The sequence below is a fragment of the Hylobates moloch genome, unplaced genomic scaffold, assembly GCF_009828535.3.
Source record: "Hylobates moloch isolate HMO894 unplaced genomic scaffold, HMol_V3 SCAFFOLD_17, whole genome shotgun sequence".
Classification (NCBI taxonomy): domain Eukaryota; kingdom Metazoa; phylum Chordata; class Mammalia; order Primates; family Hylobatidae; genus Hylobates; species Hylobates moloch.
The window spans coordinates 4,570,089-4,590,010 of NW_026652292.1; the positions used below are offsets into that span (position 1 = coordinate 4,570,089).

At 37.4% G+C, this 19,922-nt stretch overlaps 1 protein-coding gene across 1 annotated transcript in view; it reads left to right on the plus strand.

Moving 5' to 3' along the window:
* The window catches only part of ADAMTS16 (ADAM metallopeptidase with thrombospondin type 1 motif 16), a 166,494-nt gene that overhangs the window by 54,251 nt on the left and 92,321 nt on the right, over positions 1 to 19,922 (plus strand). The window contains exons 9-10 of the mRNA XM_032135772.2: positions 3,713 to 3,850; positions 12,371 to 12,524. Of these exons, the coding sequence (XP_031991663.1) occupies positions 3,713 to 3,850; positions 12,371 to 12,524 (292 nt within the window). The remainder of the gene's footprint in view (positions 1 to 3,712; positions 3,851 to 12,370; positions 12,525 to 19,922) is intronic.

Below are 19,922 nucleotides of genomic sequence, written 5' to 3' on the forward strand. Positions count from 1 at the left end.
ACGTGGTGATTTTTAAAGACTTGAAGAATATTGGAGAAAGCCAGCCCCTCTACCATCATCTGGACTGGGGATTGTCAGGGTGCTCTCTGGGTAGCTGTGGTAGGTCAGAGCATCAGTTCTTACCAGTTTTATTTGTTGTCATTCCTCTTAGGATTTCCTGTCTGTTTCTGTGTCCAACAAGTATTTAAAATCCATTAACACTTGGCCAGACCTTCCCATACACATGCATGCACACACGCATACCCACCATGAATGGCACTTAGGTGTTATGTGATTTGACCAAGACCACATTTGGATCCTGGAAGGGAATAGAAGTTTTGAATTTTCCTTTGTGATGTGCACAGTCCCAGGCATTCTGTACAGTTCATGAGGAAGGTTTTACTATCCCATTTTATATATAAGGAAACCGAGGCTGGGGGGGAAGTCAAGTAATTTGCCCAATATCAAGCAGCTTGTGAATGACAGAGCCAAGACCCTGACTGAGGTCCGTGCACCTCCACAGCCCATGCTCTCTCCCATTTTCTTCCCTGCCCATTTCCCTCAGTTCCCCACAACTGCTGTCTTCATCTGAGCCTTCTGCCTTTCATGGAGGGTGAGCTGTGCTTCTCCACACGCCTGCATGAAGCCTGCGTCAGAGCTCTGGGCAGCTCAGTCCTACCTGTGGTCACCATCATTATGCCAAAGGTAGACTTTGCCATCCAGATAACATTGGCCCATGGTTCCTTTAAAGAATGTCTCATGTCCTTAACCACTACTGTCTGAACAGCCTGAAATAAGTGATACAGCCCCTACAAACACTTGGCTGGTTATTCAGCATTCTCAGTATATCATGAATAATAAACAAATACTTCCCAATAGTAATTGAATCACTCAAAAAATATTGTAGAAGACAATAAAAGCATGACGTTGAAATATAATTCCCAAATTCAATTTAATCTGAAATTAGATTTCTGTCTGGGTATTTGAGTTAGTGTTATGGCAGAAAAGGTTGTCCTTCCTTCACTTAACAAACATGAATAGAAACCTGTTATGTACTGTCAAGTCCACTGGCAGTGGGGCTGTGAGCATGGATAAGAGGAGTCTCTGTCTTTTAGAAACTTATAAACTGGTAAGGGGGAAAAAGATAAAATATACTTACGATTTTAGCAAATGGGATGATAACCATTTTAAAGTACTACGGTGCACAGGAGCAAGATATATTCTCTGGTCTGCATAATTTGAATAGTAGTTATAGTTCTTGGTTGCCAAATAGCAACCTTATCTTCAAAATGTGTTCTATTCATTCTTCTGTGACTTTATTAATGGTGATATTAAATGTAATCACTGTGTGCTACTTTTTTATGCTGATCTGCTGGCATTCATTGCATTACAAATGTGGGCATTGTACTGATTGGAAACACAGATTGTGAAATAGTGGTGCTGAGATTTTGTTGGACATCAGAATCACCCGGGGATATGTTCGAATACACCCAAATGCCAGATCCTAACCCTCAACCCACAAAATTAGAACTATACCACTTCGGGCTTGGGTAGCTACATTGTGCCTTGTATCTCTCAGATGTTGATGCATCAGAGTTTGAGACTTGATACTAGAAAAAAATCATTGAAAATACTTTAAATGTAAAAGTTGAAGACCAAGATTTCCCCAGACTTGGGATATTGTGGACTTTGAATTCCTTAGAAAGGTAGGCAAACGCGGTAGCAAATTTATCAAGGGCAATTTCTGGTCTGTAATGTGTCTTCTTCATTAGCAGCTCAAGGGCCAGCCAGGGGAGGGTAGTTTGGTATTTCGTGTTCCTCCTTTTCTCCCTAAGGCAGCCTCCCATTTGGGATTTCAGCCTGAATCTTTTTCACAGCCATGACACATTTCCTCTGCCATATGGTTACCCTGGCCTTGATTAATTGCCTTTAATAGAACTTCAGAGAATGGGTGGAGGCTAAAATGACTACATCTACATCACCCTTGGTACTGATCAAGAATTTTGCAGAAATTCAGCAGTATTTGCATGCCAGATTTCCTTGGATACAGCCTTCAATCACATTCAGATTACACTATTAGATGAATCCTGGCTAGGCTCTGACATCAAAGTGTCAAGGTTTCAGCCTTGACTCTGTAACCCTGGATGAAGTCTCTTTCCAGTCCTTGGTCTTGCTGTCTTTATATTGAAGCTACCTTATAGAGCTGTGTTGAGTTTTAAATTAGAATATGGGTTACAAGCCTACCATAATAGCTGTAAAATGGTGAGTGCTTATAAATGTTAATTACTATATTTACTAGTAATGTATTACTAAATAGCTCTAAGCAAAGCAGTTAAATAGACAAATGTGTCTTCAGCCGAGGCAACAAATACAGATTCTCTTGACACCTTTTGGAGCTGACTTTCCCCTACATTGGTGTCTTCCTGTCCCTGCTGCCTTCTGTCCACTCTTTATGGAATTCTTGGCAGCATGATGTCCCCCATAAATAGAAACCACCATGTCCTTATTTGCTTTCCCTCTCTCTTGTCTTCCCCTTTTCTCTGCATCTCACTACATGGGACCCTGTGCTCAGGGAATCCATACAATGGCTGGGTGCCAGACATTAATGGCAATAGTGGTTTAGCTCTGCAAGAGTGTATTTACCTTAGTGAGAGGTCTTCAGAGCCATAAGAGCTCCCAAGGAAGTATGTTGTGTTCTTCTGGGATAATTGAAAATGGCATCATTGAAATAAGCCTTGAGAGCACTCAAGGCCCTCCTACAGCTTTCACAGGTTAAGAAGAAGAAGAGACTTGCTGATGAGGGAGGTAGCAGCCCCGGAAAATGTGATTCTCACAGGCGCACAGCTCCATTTTCTCAGGCATTATTAAGGGAGTGTTGATGGGCATTGTGGGATCTGAACACCTCTGATGGCCCCTATTAAGGGTTCCTATAGCTGCTGTAGCTTGAGATGTACCTGTACTCTGAGCCAGGTGTGGCTCTCCAAAGTAGTGTGGTTTTCACATAAAAGTAACCTGTGCTGCTTCAAACAACACCCACAAATACATGCAGCCATAGTCACCTGTTGGGTTTCTTTGGAGCTACTCTCTCCAAACAGACAGAGGGATTCAGGTCAAGCGCTGCCCGCCCATCACAGCCTCCAGCAGTGCAGGCCTAATAGTTTGAGATGCAACATCCCTAGGTGAGGGTAGAGACAGAATGTCAGCCCACCGTGAGTTGCAGTAGCTGTTTGTAGTTCCCAAATTGCAGTAAGCATCAAACTCACCTGGGGAGCTTTTCTGGACAGCTCAAACGCCTGGATCTCTCTTTTCTGAGTCAACAATTCCTGGGTAGAAGTCTGGCGTCTACATTTCTAATGAACACCCATTGAAACTCTACGCGATCCTGCTGAGCAGAAAAGAGTGTGGAGAAAAAGCAGCAACATAGAGCAGTGTTAGCCTAATCAAGAAGATCCCAAGTCCCTCCACCCCATTCAAAACGCAGGCATCTGGACATTTACTATGCTTTGATATTGCTGTACATTTTCAGGCAATTTGGTGGATGGTCCATTCTTCAGAAACTGTCTTGGAACACGTGAATATTCTCAACCAATTGGCTGTTGTGGCTTTTTTTTTTTTTGCCTGCCTAGCATACAGGGGTGAGGGAGTCTCACAGTCTTGACTTGTAATTGTTAGAGGGTATCAGATAGTTTAAACTGTTTTTGTTCTGAAAGAACCATCTCTCTCTCTCTCATAGCTTTGGCATGATTCATGACGGAGAAGGGAACATGTGCAAAAAGTCCGAGGGCAACATCATGTCCCCTACGTTGGCAGGACGCAATGGAGTCTTCTCCTGGTCACCCTGCAGCCGCCAGTATCTACACAAATTTCTAAGGTAGGAACTCTTTGAGCTGGTCTTGTGATCTTTCGGTGCCTTTGGTGCTCACTGCCTGGTCAGCCAGATCCTTTGCAAGCAGCCCCAGGCGGTGCTTCCTGATGTGGTTCCCTTCGAAGGTGTCTTGAGACATTCAGTTGACCAAAGAGTTTGCTAAAATCTCCTTAGAGCATGGAGGCCTGCTGGCTTAATCCGACATCGATTCATTCAAAGGGAATCAATGACTTGAGACTAAAAGGGAGCCATGAGACACTTACCAAAATATTTGTCACTAATATTTAAGTTTTACAATTCTCACTTCCATAATTAGGCATTTTCAGGAAGTGAATAGAAAGATCGTGCATGTACACATCTGTACACACAATAATAAAGCATAACTTTTTTTGGTTTTTCTTCTTTGTCTTTATTTTTCTTTCTTTTCTTTCCTTCCTTTTTTTTCTTTCTTTCTTTTTATTCCTTTATCTCTCCCTTTCTTTCTTTTTACTAAATGCATTCCTCATTAGGTGAAGAAACTTGAGTATATAAACTTTAACCTAGCTCTAATATTCTGTAATCTTCAATAATATTTTTAGAAATTTTCTCTAAGCACTAATTTATTTAGGAGATAAAGCATTGGGGAGATAGGGTTTGATTCTTGAAAAATAGTAGATTTTAAAATTTCAGAGAAATGAGGAACTTTATGAAACATTATTAGAACTGCTAGTTTGTACACTATTCCCTAAATCTCTTTGGCTTTGAGTTTGAAGTTTGGTTTAAATCTTAAGCCAAAACTTTCTTTCTGACATTACAGTCCAGTGTGAATTGGAATGTCTCTGCTCCACACAGTCGTTCAGAGACCCGGGTTTCTTCCATCCTGTGACCTTTCCTCTTCCAGGACCTAGTTCCCCACTGCAGCCATCCCGGGGACTGAGGACAGAGAGAGCATAGGAGGGTGTGCGGGACAAGGGTGGTGTTCCTGGAGGAACTCATATGACTGCCCAAAAGTGCAAGGGTCATTGAGAAATGTCCTCTACCCATGTGCTCAGGTGACAGCCATCTGTGCCACATGATGAACCCCAAATCCTATTGCAGAAAAGTAAATAAAAATTTTTTTAAAAATTTTTAAAAATTTAAAAAAGCAAATAAAAATTTTAAAATGAAGAACAGAGGGAAGGACACAAATGTATAGATTCTAAGGAACTAGCTAGTTGTGATAGGAAAATTTGAAATTTGACAAGAAAGGAATTATATTTTTATTACTAAAAAGTAGGGCAAATACTAATACTTCCAACAAAAGCAAAGGTTTTTTTTTTAAGTAACAGCTTTAATGAGCTAAAATTAATACACAAAAACTACACATATTTAATGTATATAGTAAGATGAGTTTAGACGTTTGCATGCACCAGTGTAATCTCCAGGGAAATTCCAGCAGGTTTGGTGGAAGAAGAAAATAGCTTGGCAGCACCCAAGAAGTCCCCAGGCTAGGAAACCAGATTATCTGACTTCCAAGTCTTTGTAACGTACATGTCTTTGCAGTCAAAACTAGGAACTAGTTATTCCAAACTGAGAACTAAGAACAAAGTTCCCCTACCCTATTAGATCCTGTAGACTCTTCAGTGCTCAACCGGCCTCTCTGGTTCCTTTCACTGACCTTACTTCTTTGTGTCCTACTTTTTTTTTTGTTTTCTTTCTTCCTTTTTTATTCATTTATTTAATTAATAGAGCTCTTTTTTTCTGTTGCACAAATTAAGTCGTCTTATTTCTAGGACACTATTTGAGTAGGAGGATCACACCAGTACTTCTGTTGGTTTTACTCCCATGTACTTCCTGGTGATCTGTTGCCCCAGGGCTCACCTGGGGCTGGATTGCCCCGATGGCTGCCTCTTCCTTCATTCTCTAGGGATCCTGGCTTCCCACCTTCCCAGCCAGAATCTTGATCATCAGCCTCCAGGGGCTGTGTTCCTCTAGCTTCGTCCTTTCTGGTGTTCCTACTCTAAGGACTAAGGTATGTTAACACATCAAGGAACAACTGTGTTTCATAGTTTATGCCACCCAGGATAAGTGACAATAGTTTGGACGATATGTGTATCTTGGTAATATAAACCCGTATTCTGGGAATATACACTTGATCATTTTTTAAAAAAAAATTTATATTACCAAAAAAGACAATGTTAAAGCTATACTACAACTGACATGATGCATAGGAGTATATTTAGCATTTGTTTTTCCCTGCATGATATTCTCAGAGTCAAGCTGGGAATTGTTAGCATTGTTTTTAGCTGTTTCTTGCAGCTGTTCACATTTTTCTCTCTCTGTGTATGTAGAAATTCTACTTTGGGTAACAAGCAAGATTATTCACTTTAGGCTCACCATGCTGTTATTTGCATTAATGAGGAAAATTCGGAGTTTTCTATATTCCAGATCCTTTCTATAGTTTTCTAGATTCAGAATTTTTTAAACCTCTTTTTCATGTTAATGGTTATGAGGAAGATACAATAACACTTTTTCTATTTTGAAATATCCTCTGACAACTTAAAAAATCAGGGGATTATAATTTGGGTGTGTAGTGAGAACCAGCGTCATGAAAGTCCAAAAAAAGTTTTGAAACTGCCAAGAAATATAGGCAGACTCATGGAAAGAAGATAATTACATGCTCAGGGAATAATTATTTTGAGGACGTTGAAAATAGAATGTATCTTGAAGACATAATACAGTCCTAAGAATGATTACTAAGCTACTGGAATTAAAAGCCATTTTCATTCTATGATACTGGAACACCTGAACTATAAGTTGAAGTGTGCTGATGTGTTTTTGTGTGAATCCAGCAAAACACTTCTATAGCATTTCAATGATAAACATTTATTTTCAGGGACTATACTAATTTCTTTTGACCACATGAATATAAATAAATAGGTAAGGTTTTACGTGCATACAAATTTGTTTTCTTGAATGGTGAAATTTTCCAAGAAAGTCTCTTGTTGTTAAATTCACTATTAAGATTCATTTTACTCGAAAACTGGTTGCAAATTGGACACTTCTACAGTGTGTTAAATCTTGATTTTTCACTGACTTAATGAATCTGAGACTGTCTTGTTTGATTGTTTGCTGACTTTCTGATTTCTAAGTAATCAAAATACTGTTACATTCTCCACCAATTAAGTGGCTCTGTGGATATGATCCCGACAATGAGGAAGGATAAACGGCTACCTTTTCAGATGAATCTGTTCTCCTTAGTAGTAGTCTAGCATTTGGTAGTGGAAAAAATGTAAGGGAACTCAATTGGCCTGAAGTTTTCAGCACAACTTTTCTCTATTCTTGGTAGAGTTATGAAGGCTTGATACTTTTTTGGAGTGAATTCATCAACCTCATCAATAAAGTCATGTGTCATTTTCCATTAACCGACACAGACCTCATCACATTACTCATGTCTGCATCCAGGAGGCCTGTGAGTTAGGGAAATTTTAGCTCATTATTTTAAATTTATGACAACAGGGACTCATCTTCAGTTACTTTTTAAAAATTTAAATCATGCCCTGCAGATCAGTGAAAATGCCAGCTCTCTGACCATATGAATCTGAACACATCAAAGCATAAGAAGGGTGACCATCATCGCAGGGAACTTGGAGTGTAAGCGGCGCCATACCCCATACTACTTCTGTTGATGGGAAAATGAGATCTCACCTGAGAGCCCATTAAGCATGTTTTTGCACATAATGGAAATAATACATTTCGATTCACACCCTGCTCTGTGATACAAAGCTCATCTCAAGTCATGGCCAGTTGTTGTCTCCGCGGTGCTAGTGTGACTCTAAGACTGGAGGGTAGGCACTTTCCTGCGGAGGAGAGAAGGACCGAGGGAATCAGGTCATGTCTTGTTCACCCATGTCTGGGAAGGTCTTGACTTCGGTGGGTAATATAACCTTTTCTGAGGGCCTCAGTCTTCTTAACTGAAAAATGATGGGATATAACTAAAAGATCTCTCAAGCTCTTTAACATTTTTTGGTTCACCACTTAGAGTGGGAAAGGGATTTTGAAATGTTGTAATGATACTTTTAACCTTCCTTAATGTGTTCATTAACATTATTTTTGTTGTGGTATGAAATATATACAGAAAAGTACAAAATCATAAGAGTGCATACAGCTCAATGAATTTTTACACGATGAACACAGTAGTGTAACTAACTTCTACCCAGATGAAGACAGAGTGTGGTAAGGACTTTAGAAGCTGCTTCTCCCCACTCCAAGGGCTTCCTCTCTTCCCCAAAGGTAACCACCATCCTGACGTGGAACACTGTATATTGGAATCAGGAGTTATGCACCATTGTGCAGTTATGAGATTCATCCTTGTTGCTGCATCTAAATATAGCATTAGTCTACTTAGTTATGTTGCATATAACTTATATACTAAGTATATAAATATACTAAAACTTATTCATTCATTCTGTTGGTGATAGACATTTGAGTTTCCAATTTTTGGCAATTACAAGGAACAGCGCTGTGAATATTCTCTTGCTTTGCATACATGTCTTGAGTGTACATAGGAATGGAATTTTCAGAGTCATACATATATATATGCACGGGTGCAATAGACAGTACTAATCAGCTTTCCTAAGTGGCTGTGTGAAGTTACACTCTCAGAAGCATTTGTGAAACTTTCAAAATGGTTTCAAATCCTTCCCAACACTTGGTCCTGTTGACATTTTTCATTTTAGGTATCTGGTGGCTGTGTAGTTTCATATCAATGTATTAATTAATAAGATTGAATACATTTTATAAGTTTAATGGCCACTTGAATAACCCTTTTAGTAAAGTGCTAAAATCTTTCGTGCACGTAAAAAAAATAGACCCTGTTTTTTTTTCTTCTCTCTTGATGGGAGTGTTGTATACATTCTGAGTATAAATATTTTGTCCCATTCTGGAATATATGTATTATAAAATCTTCTCTGACTCTGTGACTATTTATTTACACTTTTAATTGTGACTTTTGCTAAACAGAAATTTTTATTTTTTTAGTAGAGTCCAAATTATTGATATGTCTTTAGGGTTGGTGCTTTTGTACACTACTGGGAAAAAAAAAAAAAAAAAACTCTACTTGTCCCAAAGTTGCAAAGGTGTTCTTCCACATGATCTCCTACAAGTTTTATTGTTTGCTTATCACATGTAGACCACTTAATTTTTGTATATGGCATGCAAAAAAGTCAACATTCATTTTATCCATCTGGTTATTGTGGTCGATTGTTTATAAAATGGTTGCAATGATTTTCCCTTCTACACCCACACTTTTGGTGGTTGGACCATTTTGCATTCTCACTGTAGGTAAATGAGAGTTCCTGTTTCTCCACATTCTCATCAGTGTTTGACATTGTCAGTGTTTTGGATTTTCACTATTCTAAGAGGTGTATAGTGATGTCTCATTGATGTTTGAGTGCGCAATTCCCCAATGACATATGATGTTGAGATCTTTTTATGTGCTTATTTGCCACCTATATCTATTCTTTGATTAGGTGTCTGTTCAGATTTTTGTCCACTTTTTGTTATTCTTGTTGTTATTCTTATTGTTTCTTATTCTTGGATTGTAAGTGTTATTTATGTGTTTTGTGTAACAGTCCTTTATTGGCTATATCTTTTACAAATATATTCTCCTACTCTGTGTCTTGTCTTCCCATTTTCTTGAAGTTTATTTCACAGAGCAGACATTTTTTGTTTTAATGAAGTACAGCTTGTCAATTATTTCTTTCATTGATTGTGCCTTTGATGTTGTATCAAAAAAAGCCATTGTCATATCCAAGGTCACCTAGATTTTCTCCTATGTTATTTTCTAGGAGTTCTGTAGTTGTGCATTTTATATTTAGCTCTATGATCCATTGTGAGTTAGTTTTTGTATGGGGTATAAGATCTGCATTTAGGTTCATTTTTAAAATTTATTTATTTATTTTATTTTTTGAAATGGAGTCTCACTCTGTTGCCCAGTCTGGAGTGCAGTGGTATGATCTCGGCTCACTGTGACCTCTGCCTTCCGGGTTCAAGAAATTCTCCTGCCTCAGCCTCCTGAGTAACTGGGATTACAGATGCACACCACCATGCCTGGCTAATATTTTTGTATTTTTAGTAGAGACAGGAATTCATCATGTTGGCCAGGCTCTTCTCGAACTCCCGACCTCAACTGATCGACCTTCCTCAGCCTCCCTAAGTGCTGGGATTGCAGGTGTGAGTCACTGCGCCTGGCAGATTAATTTTTTTACGTGTAGTTGACCAATCGTTTCAGTATGATCAGTTTAAAAAGCCATCTTTTCTCCATTCCGTTGCCCTTGCTCCTTTGTCAAAGATCAGTTGACTATGTTTATGTGGGTGGATTATTGGCCTTTCTATACTGTTCCTCTGATCTATTTGTCCATTCTTTGTAACTTTACAGTAAGTCTTGAAGTTAGGTATGGTCAGTCTTTGTTCTCTTCCTTCAATATTGCTCTGGTTATTTTAAGTGTGTTGCCTCTCCATATAAACTTTAGAATCAGTTTGTTTATATCCTCAAAATAACTTCCTTTAGTTTTGATTGACATTGCATTGAAGCTGTAGATTAAAATGGGAAGAACTAATCTCCTGACAAGATTGAGCCTTCTGATATATGGACATGAAATATCTCTCTATTTAGTTTTTCTTTGATTTCTTTCATCAGTTTTGTAGATTTTTCTCATGCAGGCTTTGTACATATTTTGCTAGGTTTATATCTGTTTCATTTTTGGTTGTTAATATAAATGGCATGTTTTTAATTTTCAGTAAATTCTGTTTGGTTGTCACTGGCATATAGAAAAGCAGTTGACTTTTGCGTATTAAGCTTTTATCCTGCAACTTTGCCGTAACTTATTAGTTCCAGGAGTTTCTTGGTGGATTCTTTCAAATTTCTACATAGACAATCATGTCATCTATGAACAAAGATAGTTTTATTTATTCTTTTCTAGTCTGTATGCCTTTTATGTAATTTTCTTGCTTTATTGCACTAGGTAGCACTTCATTACAATGTTGAAAAGGAGTGGTAGGAGGAGTCATTCTTACTTGTTCCTGATTTTAGTGGAGAAGCTTTAAGTTTCTCACCATTAATTATAATGTTAACTGTGTGTTTTTTGTAGATGGAAGTTCTCCCCTATTCCTAGTTTGCTAGGATTTTTTTTTTTTTATCATGAATGAGTGTTAAATTTTATCAAATGGTTTTTTTCTTCATCTGTTGATATGATCATGTGGTTTTTCTTCTTTAGCCTTTTGATGTAATAGATTATGTTAATTGACTTTTGAATATTGAACAGACCTTTCAGACCTAGGATTAATCCCACTTGGTCATAGTGTATAGTTCTTCTCATGCATTGTTGGATTCAATTTGCTAACACTTTGTTGAGAATTTTTGTATCGATGTTTATGAGAGATAAGAAAAGCTTTCTTTTCTTGTACTATGTTTGTCTGGTTTTGGTATTAGGATAATGCTGACCTCATCTTAAAATTTAGGAAGTATTCCCTCTGCTCCAATTTATTGGAAGAGATTGTAGAGAATTGGTATAAGTTCTTCCCTAATCTCTGGTATAATTCACAGAGAACCCATCTGGGCTATGTGTGGCTTTTTATGCACAGAGTCCTGAGCTCTGAATCAGTGGAACGTGGGACTGGGGGTCCTAGAAATGAGCCAGAAATCTTCCAGTCACGGTGGACAACCACTCAGAGCCAAGTTTGGACGATGATCTGCCATTGCTCATTGTATTTTGATTATAGGTTTTTGTTTTTTTGGTTTTCTCAGGGAAGGACCTATTGAAATTTATAGGAGGGATTTAGTTGCTATTTGAAAACACAAAACTATTTAAATATGCTTTCCCAAATGCATAAATTATACCGAAGAACATCCTGGCAGAGAAGAGGATAATCTTTTTATGGAAAAAGAAATTATTGCTTGTTCTTTAGCCATCTACCAATGATTTTAGCAAGGTTAATTTTCTGCTTGACTTGGGGGTCATCAGAAATCATCCTGAGCATAGAGCATTGCTGGTGGAAATCCAGTGTTCCAGGAAGAACCTCTACAATCTGGAAGATAATATACAGGTGTCCCCTAGCCTAGGGGGAAAAAGAATCAAAAGCAAAGAAACAAAGAAAATTCCAGTCTTTGAAATAGACTATGTTTCATTTTTGTAATGCCCATCTTTTGGTTGATTCTGGCAAGAAGTGTGCATAAAAGCTGTCCATCATAAGAGCGTCTCACGTTGAACACTGGTTGTAATTATTCAGTTGCACTTTTCCTCATGATAACTTTAAGAAATTTAATAAGTACAAATCCTCTCCCTGGAACAGGTACAATGTATAATAAATAATTTCAGAAAATGGAGTCTCTGTATTTAAATATAATTAAGATAAATATTATATTGTACCTCAGGAGAAAAAAAGTTCTCCTCTTTGTATACACAATGTATGTTGTAAAATTGCATGGGGGAGAAAGGCATAATTAGTTGTACGTCCTTTGGTTACTCTGTGGGCAGTTACTAGTAGCTCATCTCCTCTTTGTTTCAGCACCGCTCAAGCTATCTGCCTTGCTGATCAGCCAAAGCCTGTGAAGGAATACAAGTATCCTGAGAAATTGCCAGGAGAATTATATGATGCAAACACACAGTGCAAGTGGCAGTTCGGAGAGAAAGCCAAGCTCTGCATGCTGGACTTTAAAAAGGCAAGTGATTATTGGCACATGCTCAATGCAACATAATTCATAAGACTGTTTTATTTAGTGTAACTGATGTTGATATATTCTGCGTTTATTGGGTACCTACCAAATGTCAAATCCTGTATGTTAAGGCTGGTCCTGTATAACAGGAAACACATGTTTCACTGGCAAAGAAGATGACAGGAGATACTGTTGTGGGTATCAGTTTTCATTTGAGAACCGACTTGGCCTGTTAGGTTGGATCTTTCTTTCTGATTTATCATGTGGGAGCTCAGCAATAACTTTTAGTCAGTGTAAGTTGGCAAATTAATACTCTGCATTTTTTTAAATGGTTTTAAAAAAACAAAGTCTCCCTCCTCTCTCCCAATACAAGCATACTTTACTATAAAGCAGCAGTCTACCTAGGGCTACTGATTAATAAATTTCCCTCAAACAAGGTATTTATAGAGTTGTCTCTCATAGAAGGTGATACCTACTCCGTCAACCCCAGGAACTTTACCAGAGTGGTTTACTAACAAATTCCTCATGTAACACAGAGACATATGCTCTTGCTAGAAACAGAAAATCGAGATTCAGGAGCCTGCTCTATCAAACACAGGAAAAGCTGTCCATAAATTAAATAAAAGTAACTCTTTTTAAGGTTTCTTTTATTCTAGTTTATAATAAAATCAAGAAGAAATTAGGGAAAAATATAGTCCTTCCAAACATTTCAAAATGCATTGGGAATACTCCCAACTTAAATCTAACGTGATCATCTTCTTCATTCCAAAGTGAAGCAGAGCTCCCCCAAAGATCAATTCCAGCTATGTGCCAGAACTGGATCCTTATCTCCCCAGCTGGGGAGTCCCAGACTGGAACAAGAGCTGTAAATCCGTCAGCAGCAGCAGACATTCTCAATACTGCCTTTTCTTGTGGGCAGAAGATGTGAATTCCCTAAGAAATTTTTTTTTGAGTGTTACTCTTCTGTTTGTTAAGGAAAATGGACATAAAACTAATGGGTTTTTCTCAAAGACAGGATCTTCTAGATCGTGCTTCTGGTTTCCATGCTAGTTAGCTTTGTGACCACAGACTGTGTCATTCATGGTGCCCTGGTGTCATTTGGAAAACATAGGCAATGAAAAGTTAGATGCAAGGTGCATTTTTATTATTGAGGACATACTTACATGCAGAGAAACGCATTCATTTTACATGTACAATTTGAATTTTAACAAATGTATTCTCCCATGTTATCGGCATCTTAATCAAGACACGTTTTATTTACCTAAGCCAGAACCTTCCCTGTGCCCCTTCCTTCAACCCCTCCCTGACTCCAGTAAGTAACAGTTATTCTCATTTCTATCATAATTGCTAAATGTTGCCTGCTCTTGAATGTTATAATTACCTTGCTCCATATGGTAACATTAAAAGTAAATTGTATAATATTTCACCATTAATAAGTATGATGTTAGCTGCTCGTTTTTATACAGATGCTCCTTATCAAACTGAGGAAGTTAATCTTTAATCCCAATTCGTTCGGAGATTTTATCACACAATTGTGTTGAATTTTGTCAAATCTTTTCCTACATCTATTGATATATTGTTTCCTCCTTTGTTCTATTAATGTGGTGAATTATATTGATTGATCTTTAGTTTTTTCCATTGGACTTTGAATGTCAAGTCAATCTGCATTCCTGGGATGACCTCACTTGGTCGTAATCTATTGTCACTATGAATTCCTTTAATTATTATAAGATCTGTAATGATAAATCCTCTTTCATTCCTCATAATGATAATATGTATTTTTAAATCTTTTTTTCTTATCAGTCTAGTTAGGAGTTTATCATATTCTTTCAAAAGCATCAATATTAGGCGTAATGTTAATTTTTAAAATTTGTTTGTTGGATTCTTTCTATTTCATTAAGTTCTGTTTTGTCTTTATTATATTCCAAGGCTTAGTATGCCTGTCTTTTTCATGCTCTTTGAAGTCGCATCTTGAATCACTGACTTTAAACCTTTCTTATTTTCCTGATATAACCATTTAATATATTTAAAGCTATTAATGTCTTTCTAAGCACATTAGCTGTGTCCTGAAAATGCTTACATATTGGGTTTTTAATATTATTCAGCATAAAGTATTTTCTAATTTAACTAGTACTTTCTTCATTAACCAACGTATTACTTAGAAATACATTAAATATTATTTAATTGCCAAATAATAGATAACTTATCAGTTTTGATTTCTAATTTCATAATTTTGTTCAGAGAATATACTCTACATGTACTTTTGAAATGTGTTGACACATGTTTCATAGCTTAGCATATGATCTATCTTGGTGAACATTCTGTGGAGACTTGAATATAAATTCTGCAGTGGTTGGGTAGAATATTCAAGAAATAACTATTTTTTAAATAATATTTCTTACATCTTCTGCATCTTCCATCATATTTCCTACTTGTCCCACCAATTTTACAAAGATGAGTGTTAAAATCTCCAGCAATTATTACATATGTTTCTATTTCTCATGTTAGTGCTATTAGTTTCTGGTTTTTTTGTTTTTGTTTTTGTTTTTTTTTTGAGATGGAGTCTTGCTCTGTCACCCAGGCTGGAGTGCAGTGGCACGATCTTGGCTCATTACAAGCTCTGCCTCCCGGGTTCACGCCATTCTCCTGCCTCAGCCTCCGGAGTAAGAGCTGGGACTACAGGCGCCCGCCACCACGCCCGGCTAATTTTTTTGTATTTTTAGTAGAGACGGGGTTTCACCGTGTTAGCCAGGATGGTCTCAATATCCAGACCTCGTGATAGTTTCTGTTCTATATATTCTGAAGCTTCATAATCAGGTGCACATACATTTAGGATGGCTATGTCTTCTGACTCTTTTCTCATTGTAAAATACCCTCCTTTATTGTTGGGTAATATTACTTTGCTTGATTTCTACTTATCTGATATTAATATAGCCACATCAGCTCACTTAGGATTGCTCTTTGCATGATCACTTTTTCCATTCTTTTACTTTCAGTTTATGTGTGTGTTTATATAAAATGTGTCTGCTGTAAACATCCTTTTGCCTAGTATTGCTTTTCTGTTCATTGGAACAATCTCTAACCTTTCACCGGCATGTTTAATCTATTTATATTGAATGTAAAAATTATGTAGTAGATTTAAATCTACCATTTTGCTATTTGTTTTCTATTAGTCTCATTTCCATTTTCTCTGTTCCCTTTCTTCCGCCTTCTTTTAGATTAAGCTATTTTTTAAATTCAGTATTTTACCTTGACTTGGTTTTTAACTATACTTCCTTATGTTAATTTATAGTGATTGCTTTAGAGATTACAGCATACATCCTTAATTTAGAGTCTATGTAGAATTAACTTTGTGCCCACTTTGTGCAAAATGCAAGATCCTTACAACAAATAAATCCATGCATCCCTCTTCCTTGCGCTATCATTGACATACATTTCATTTCTCTGCAAATTAAATGCCACAAAAAGCAATGCTGTAGTTTTTGTTTTAAAATAGATGCTTTTAAATAAGACAATAAATTAGACCATCTTTTTATATTTACTGTTTAGTATCTATGTTTTCCTATGGGTCTGTTTCAAAGTGATATCATTTCCCTAAGGCCTAAAGAACTTCCTTTAGCATTTATTCTAGCACATACCTGCTAGCCACAAATTATCTCCAATTTTCTTTGTCTGAAAATGTCATGAATTCATCCTCAGTTTTGAAGATGAAAAGTGTTTTGATAAATTGGTGAAATATACCTTTGGCTTATTGTAAGTTTTAGTTCCAGAATTCCATTTTGTATAGTTTCTGTTTATCTTCTGCATTTTCCCATTTGTTCATTTATCTCTACTTTTCCTTGAATAGTATATTATTTTATGTTATAGATATTTCTATTGCATTATGTTATTACATATAAGGTGAGTCCTTTTGATCCCCGAAGACTTTGTCTTATTCTTCATTAGGGTTCATCTTTTATTCAGTTTCTCTGGGCCCTGTGGTGTAGCCGGTACTGTCGTGTGTGGTTCTTCCCCATGAGGCATGGACTTCTGGGCTTTCCACTGAATGCCCAGGATGCTCATTGAGGTCTCTCTACTCTGTGTGAGCCAAAACTCTAGTTTCTCCCAGCCCTATGCATCCTCTGTCTTGAAGCCCTCATCAGCTTTCAGCCTGCAGTCCTCTGCTAGGCCACCTGGAATCTCCTCCTATGTGGCAGCTGCTCACCCCTTACCATTAGGACCTGTAGCAAAACCTAAGACAGACACCTGGGGCCCCCAGCCCAATGCAACTTTTTTCTATATGAGCCGACTCTCAACTAGCTACTGAACAGGCCTCAACTCTGATCTCTGCATCCTCCAGTCAGTGAGACTGCTATCATCTGCCTGGTATCCACCTCCCCACAGCAGGATCTGCAAAGTGCAAATGCGGCGTTCATCCTCCTTGCATGTTTTCCTTCCCTCGAGCATCACAGTAGTGTGTTGACTATTGTCAAGACCTGAAACAATTGGTCCATATATGTGGTGTATATAATTTCATAGTTTTGTGGCAGTTTTGTTTTGTTTTGCAGAAAGGTGAATTTGATACCAGTTACTTCATAGTGGACAGTGGGAGAAGTAAAATATCTTTTAAAATTAAACAAACAGTACATCTATTAAAATCACATAATGTCAAATCATTCCTTATGATATATAAAATTGTTCTTTAACACAAACTTTATGTATTTTCTTTTTTGTTTGATTGATTGATTGATTGATGGAGTCTTGCTCTGTCACCCAGGTTGGAGTGTAGTAACACCATCCCGGCTCTTGGCTTACTGCAACCTCTGCCTCCCAGGCTCAAGCAATTCTCATGCTCAGTAGCTAGGATTACAGGTGCATGCCACCATGCCTGGCTAATTTTTTGTATTTTTTGTTGAGACAGTGTTTCACCATGTTGGCCAGGCTAGTCTGGAATTCCTGACCTCAAGCAATCTGCCTGCCTTGGCCTCCCAAAGTGCTGGGATTGCAGCTGTGAGCCACCACACCTAACTTTGTATTTTCTTTTAAAAATTAAAAGCTATTTGTGTAGCCAGTATCTCTCAGACACCAAATCTCAAAATTACATATGGTGTGGCAATTAGAGATTTTTTTTAAATTTTCTGTGTGAATTGAAACATCTCAGAACAATGTAAACTATAAAACTTATTTTTTTAATGAAACCTGCTCAAATTTTATTTAAAAGGGCCTATTTTGTTCATATGAAATGTAGAGATCAGGAAATTTCTTAATGGGAGGATATAAAACAAGAAATAACAATAAGAAGCAAATGGCCCAGCGCCCAGACCAGCCCTGGGCACAGTAGACTCACTCAGAAATACGCTAATCTAGATGATGGATGGATGATATTTTAGGAAAGGATGAATCTCTTTTAAATACCTAACATTATTTCATTTGAAAAGTGAATAGACAATGTAAATGTGTATGCATCCTTTTTTTGTATATGTGAATGTATATTTGGTGTATATGTATGTTTACATACTTATGTATAATACATGACACATATATGACAATGGCTTTTTCTGTCCACTGATGTAGAGTGATAATCAGGATTAGTGATAAAAGCGTCTCACTGCTTGAAGAATAAATAATGATAATGCACTTTATATCTGACTGTAACATCAATTGTAACTGCATTCTTTTTTTCCATAAGTTATTGGGGTACAGGTGGTATTTGGTTACATGAGTAAGTTCTTTAGTGGTGATTTTTGAGATTTTGGAATACCCATCACCCAAGCAGTATACACTGCACCATATTTGTAGCCTTTTATCCCTCGGCCCCCTCCCTCTCTTCAGTCCCCAAAGTTCATTGTATCATTCTTAGGCCTTTGTGTTCTCATAGCTTTGCTCCCATATATCAGTGAGAACATACAATATTTGTTTTTCCATTCCTGAGCTACTTCACTTGGAATAATAGTCTCCAGTCTCATCTGGCTCACTGCAAATGCTGTTAATTGATTCCTTTTTATGGCTGAGTAGTATTCCATCATATATATATACATATACATGTATGTGTATATATATATCATATACATATATGTATATATATGTCACAGTTTCTTTGTCCACTTGTTGATTGATGGGCATTTGGGTTGATTTCACAATTTTGCAATTGTAAATTGTGCTGCTATAAACATGTATGTGCAAGTATCTTTTTTGAATAATGACTTATTTTCCTCTGGGTAGATACCCAGTAGTGGGATTGCTGGATCAAATGGTAGTTCTACTTTTAGTTCTTTAAGGAATCTCCACACTTTTTTCCATAGTGGCTGTACTGGTTTACGTTCCCAACAGCAGTGTAGAAGTGTTCCCTGTTTACCACATCCACACACAAACATCTACTGTTTTTTGATTTTTTGGTTATGGCCATTCTTGCAGGAGTGAGGTGGTATTGCATTGTGCTTTTGATTTGCATTTGCCTGATCATTAGTGATGTTGAGCAGTTTTTCATATGTTTATTGGCCATTTGTATATCTTCTTTTGAGAATTGTCTATTCATGTCCTTAGCCCATTTTTTAACGGGATTGTTTGTTTTTTTCTCACAGATTTGTTTGAGTTCATTGTAGATTCTGGATATTAGTCTTTTGTCAGACGTATAGATTGTGAAGATTTTCTCTCACTCTGTGGATTGTCTGTTTACTCTGCTGACTGTTCCTTTTGCCACGTGAAAGCTCTTTAGTTTAATTAGGTCCCGGCTATTTATCTTTGTTTTTATTGCATTTGCTTTTGGGTTCTTGGTCATGAAATTCTTTTCTAAGCCAATGTCTAGAAGGGTTTGTCCAATGTTATCTTCTAGAATTTTTAGAGTTTCAGGTCTTAGGTTTGAGTCTGTAATCCAACTCAAGTTGAAGAGTGTAGTACAGACAATTTGAGGAGGTGAATCTGGTGGTGTGCCATTCACAATATTGAAGCACTACAATACAGTTTCAGCCCAGCCATCTGAAAATGTTGGTTTTACCCGGGGTGTTATGTTGTGATGTTAAACCTTGACCAAGTTGGTATTACTGAAATTGTTTTTTGTGAACATAACTCTTAAATTATGGACTAGAATAAAAAAAGAGAGGCTTCATTAAAGATAGTATACCTTAGCTGCAAAGATAAAGCAAGAGTAAATGCTCTGCATAGGTTTTGACTCTTTTCTGCCCAAGTTAGGTATTTGTTATTAAAAACATTTTGTCTTCATCGCGTACCTATCATGCTTTGTCAGCGTTGCTTTGGTGGCCTGACCCTGCAATCTGAAACATAAGCCACCAGAATTGCTTTGAAATTTGATCACCTCAGCATCCTAGGGACTGTTGTTAAATTGGGAGTAACCCCCAAACTCAGCAAGTCTGACATTCCAACTGCCTGGACTCTAGAACCGTGATTTAATAGGATCTTTGTTCCAAG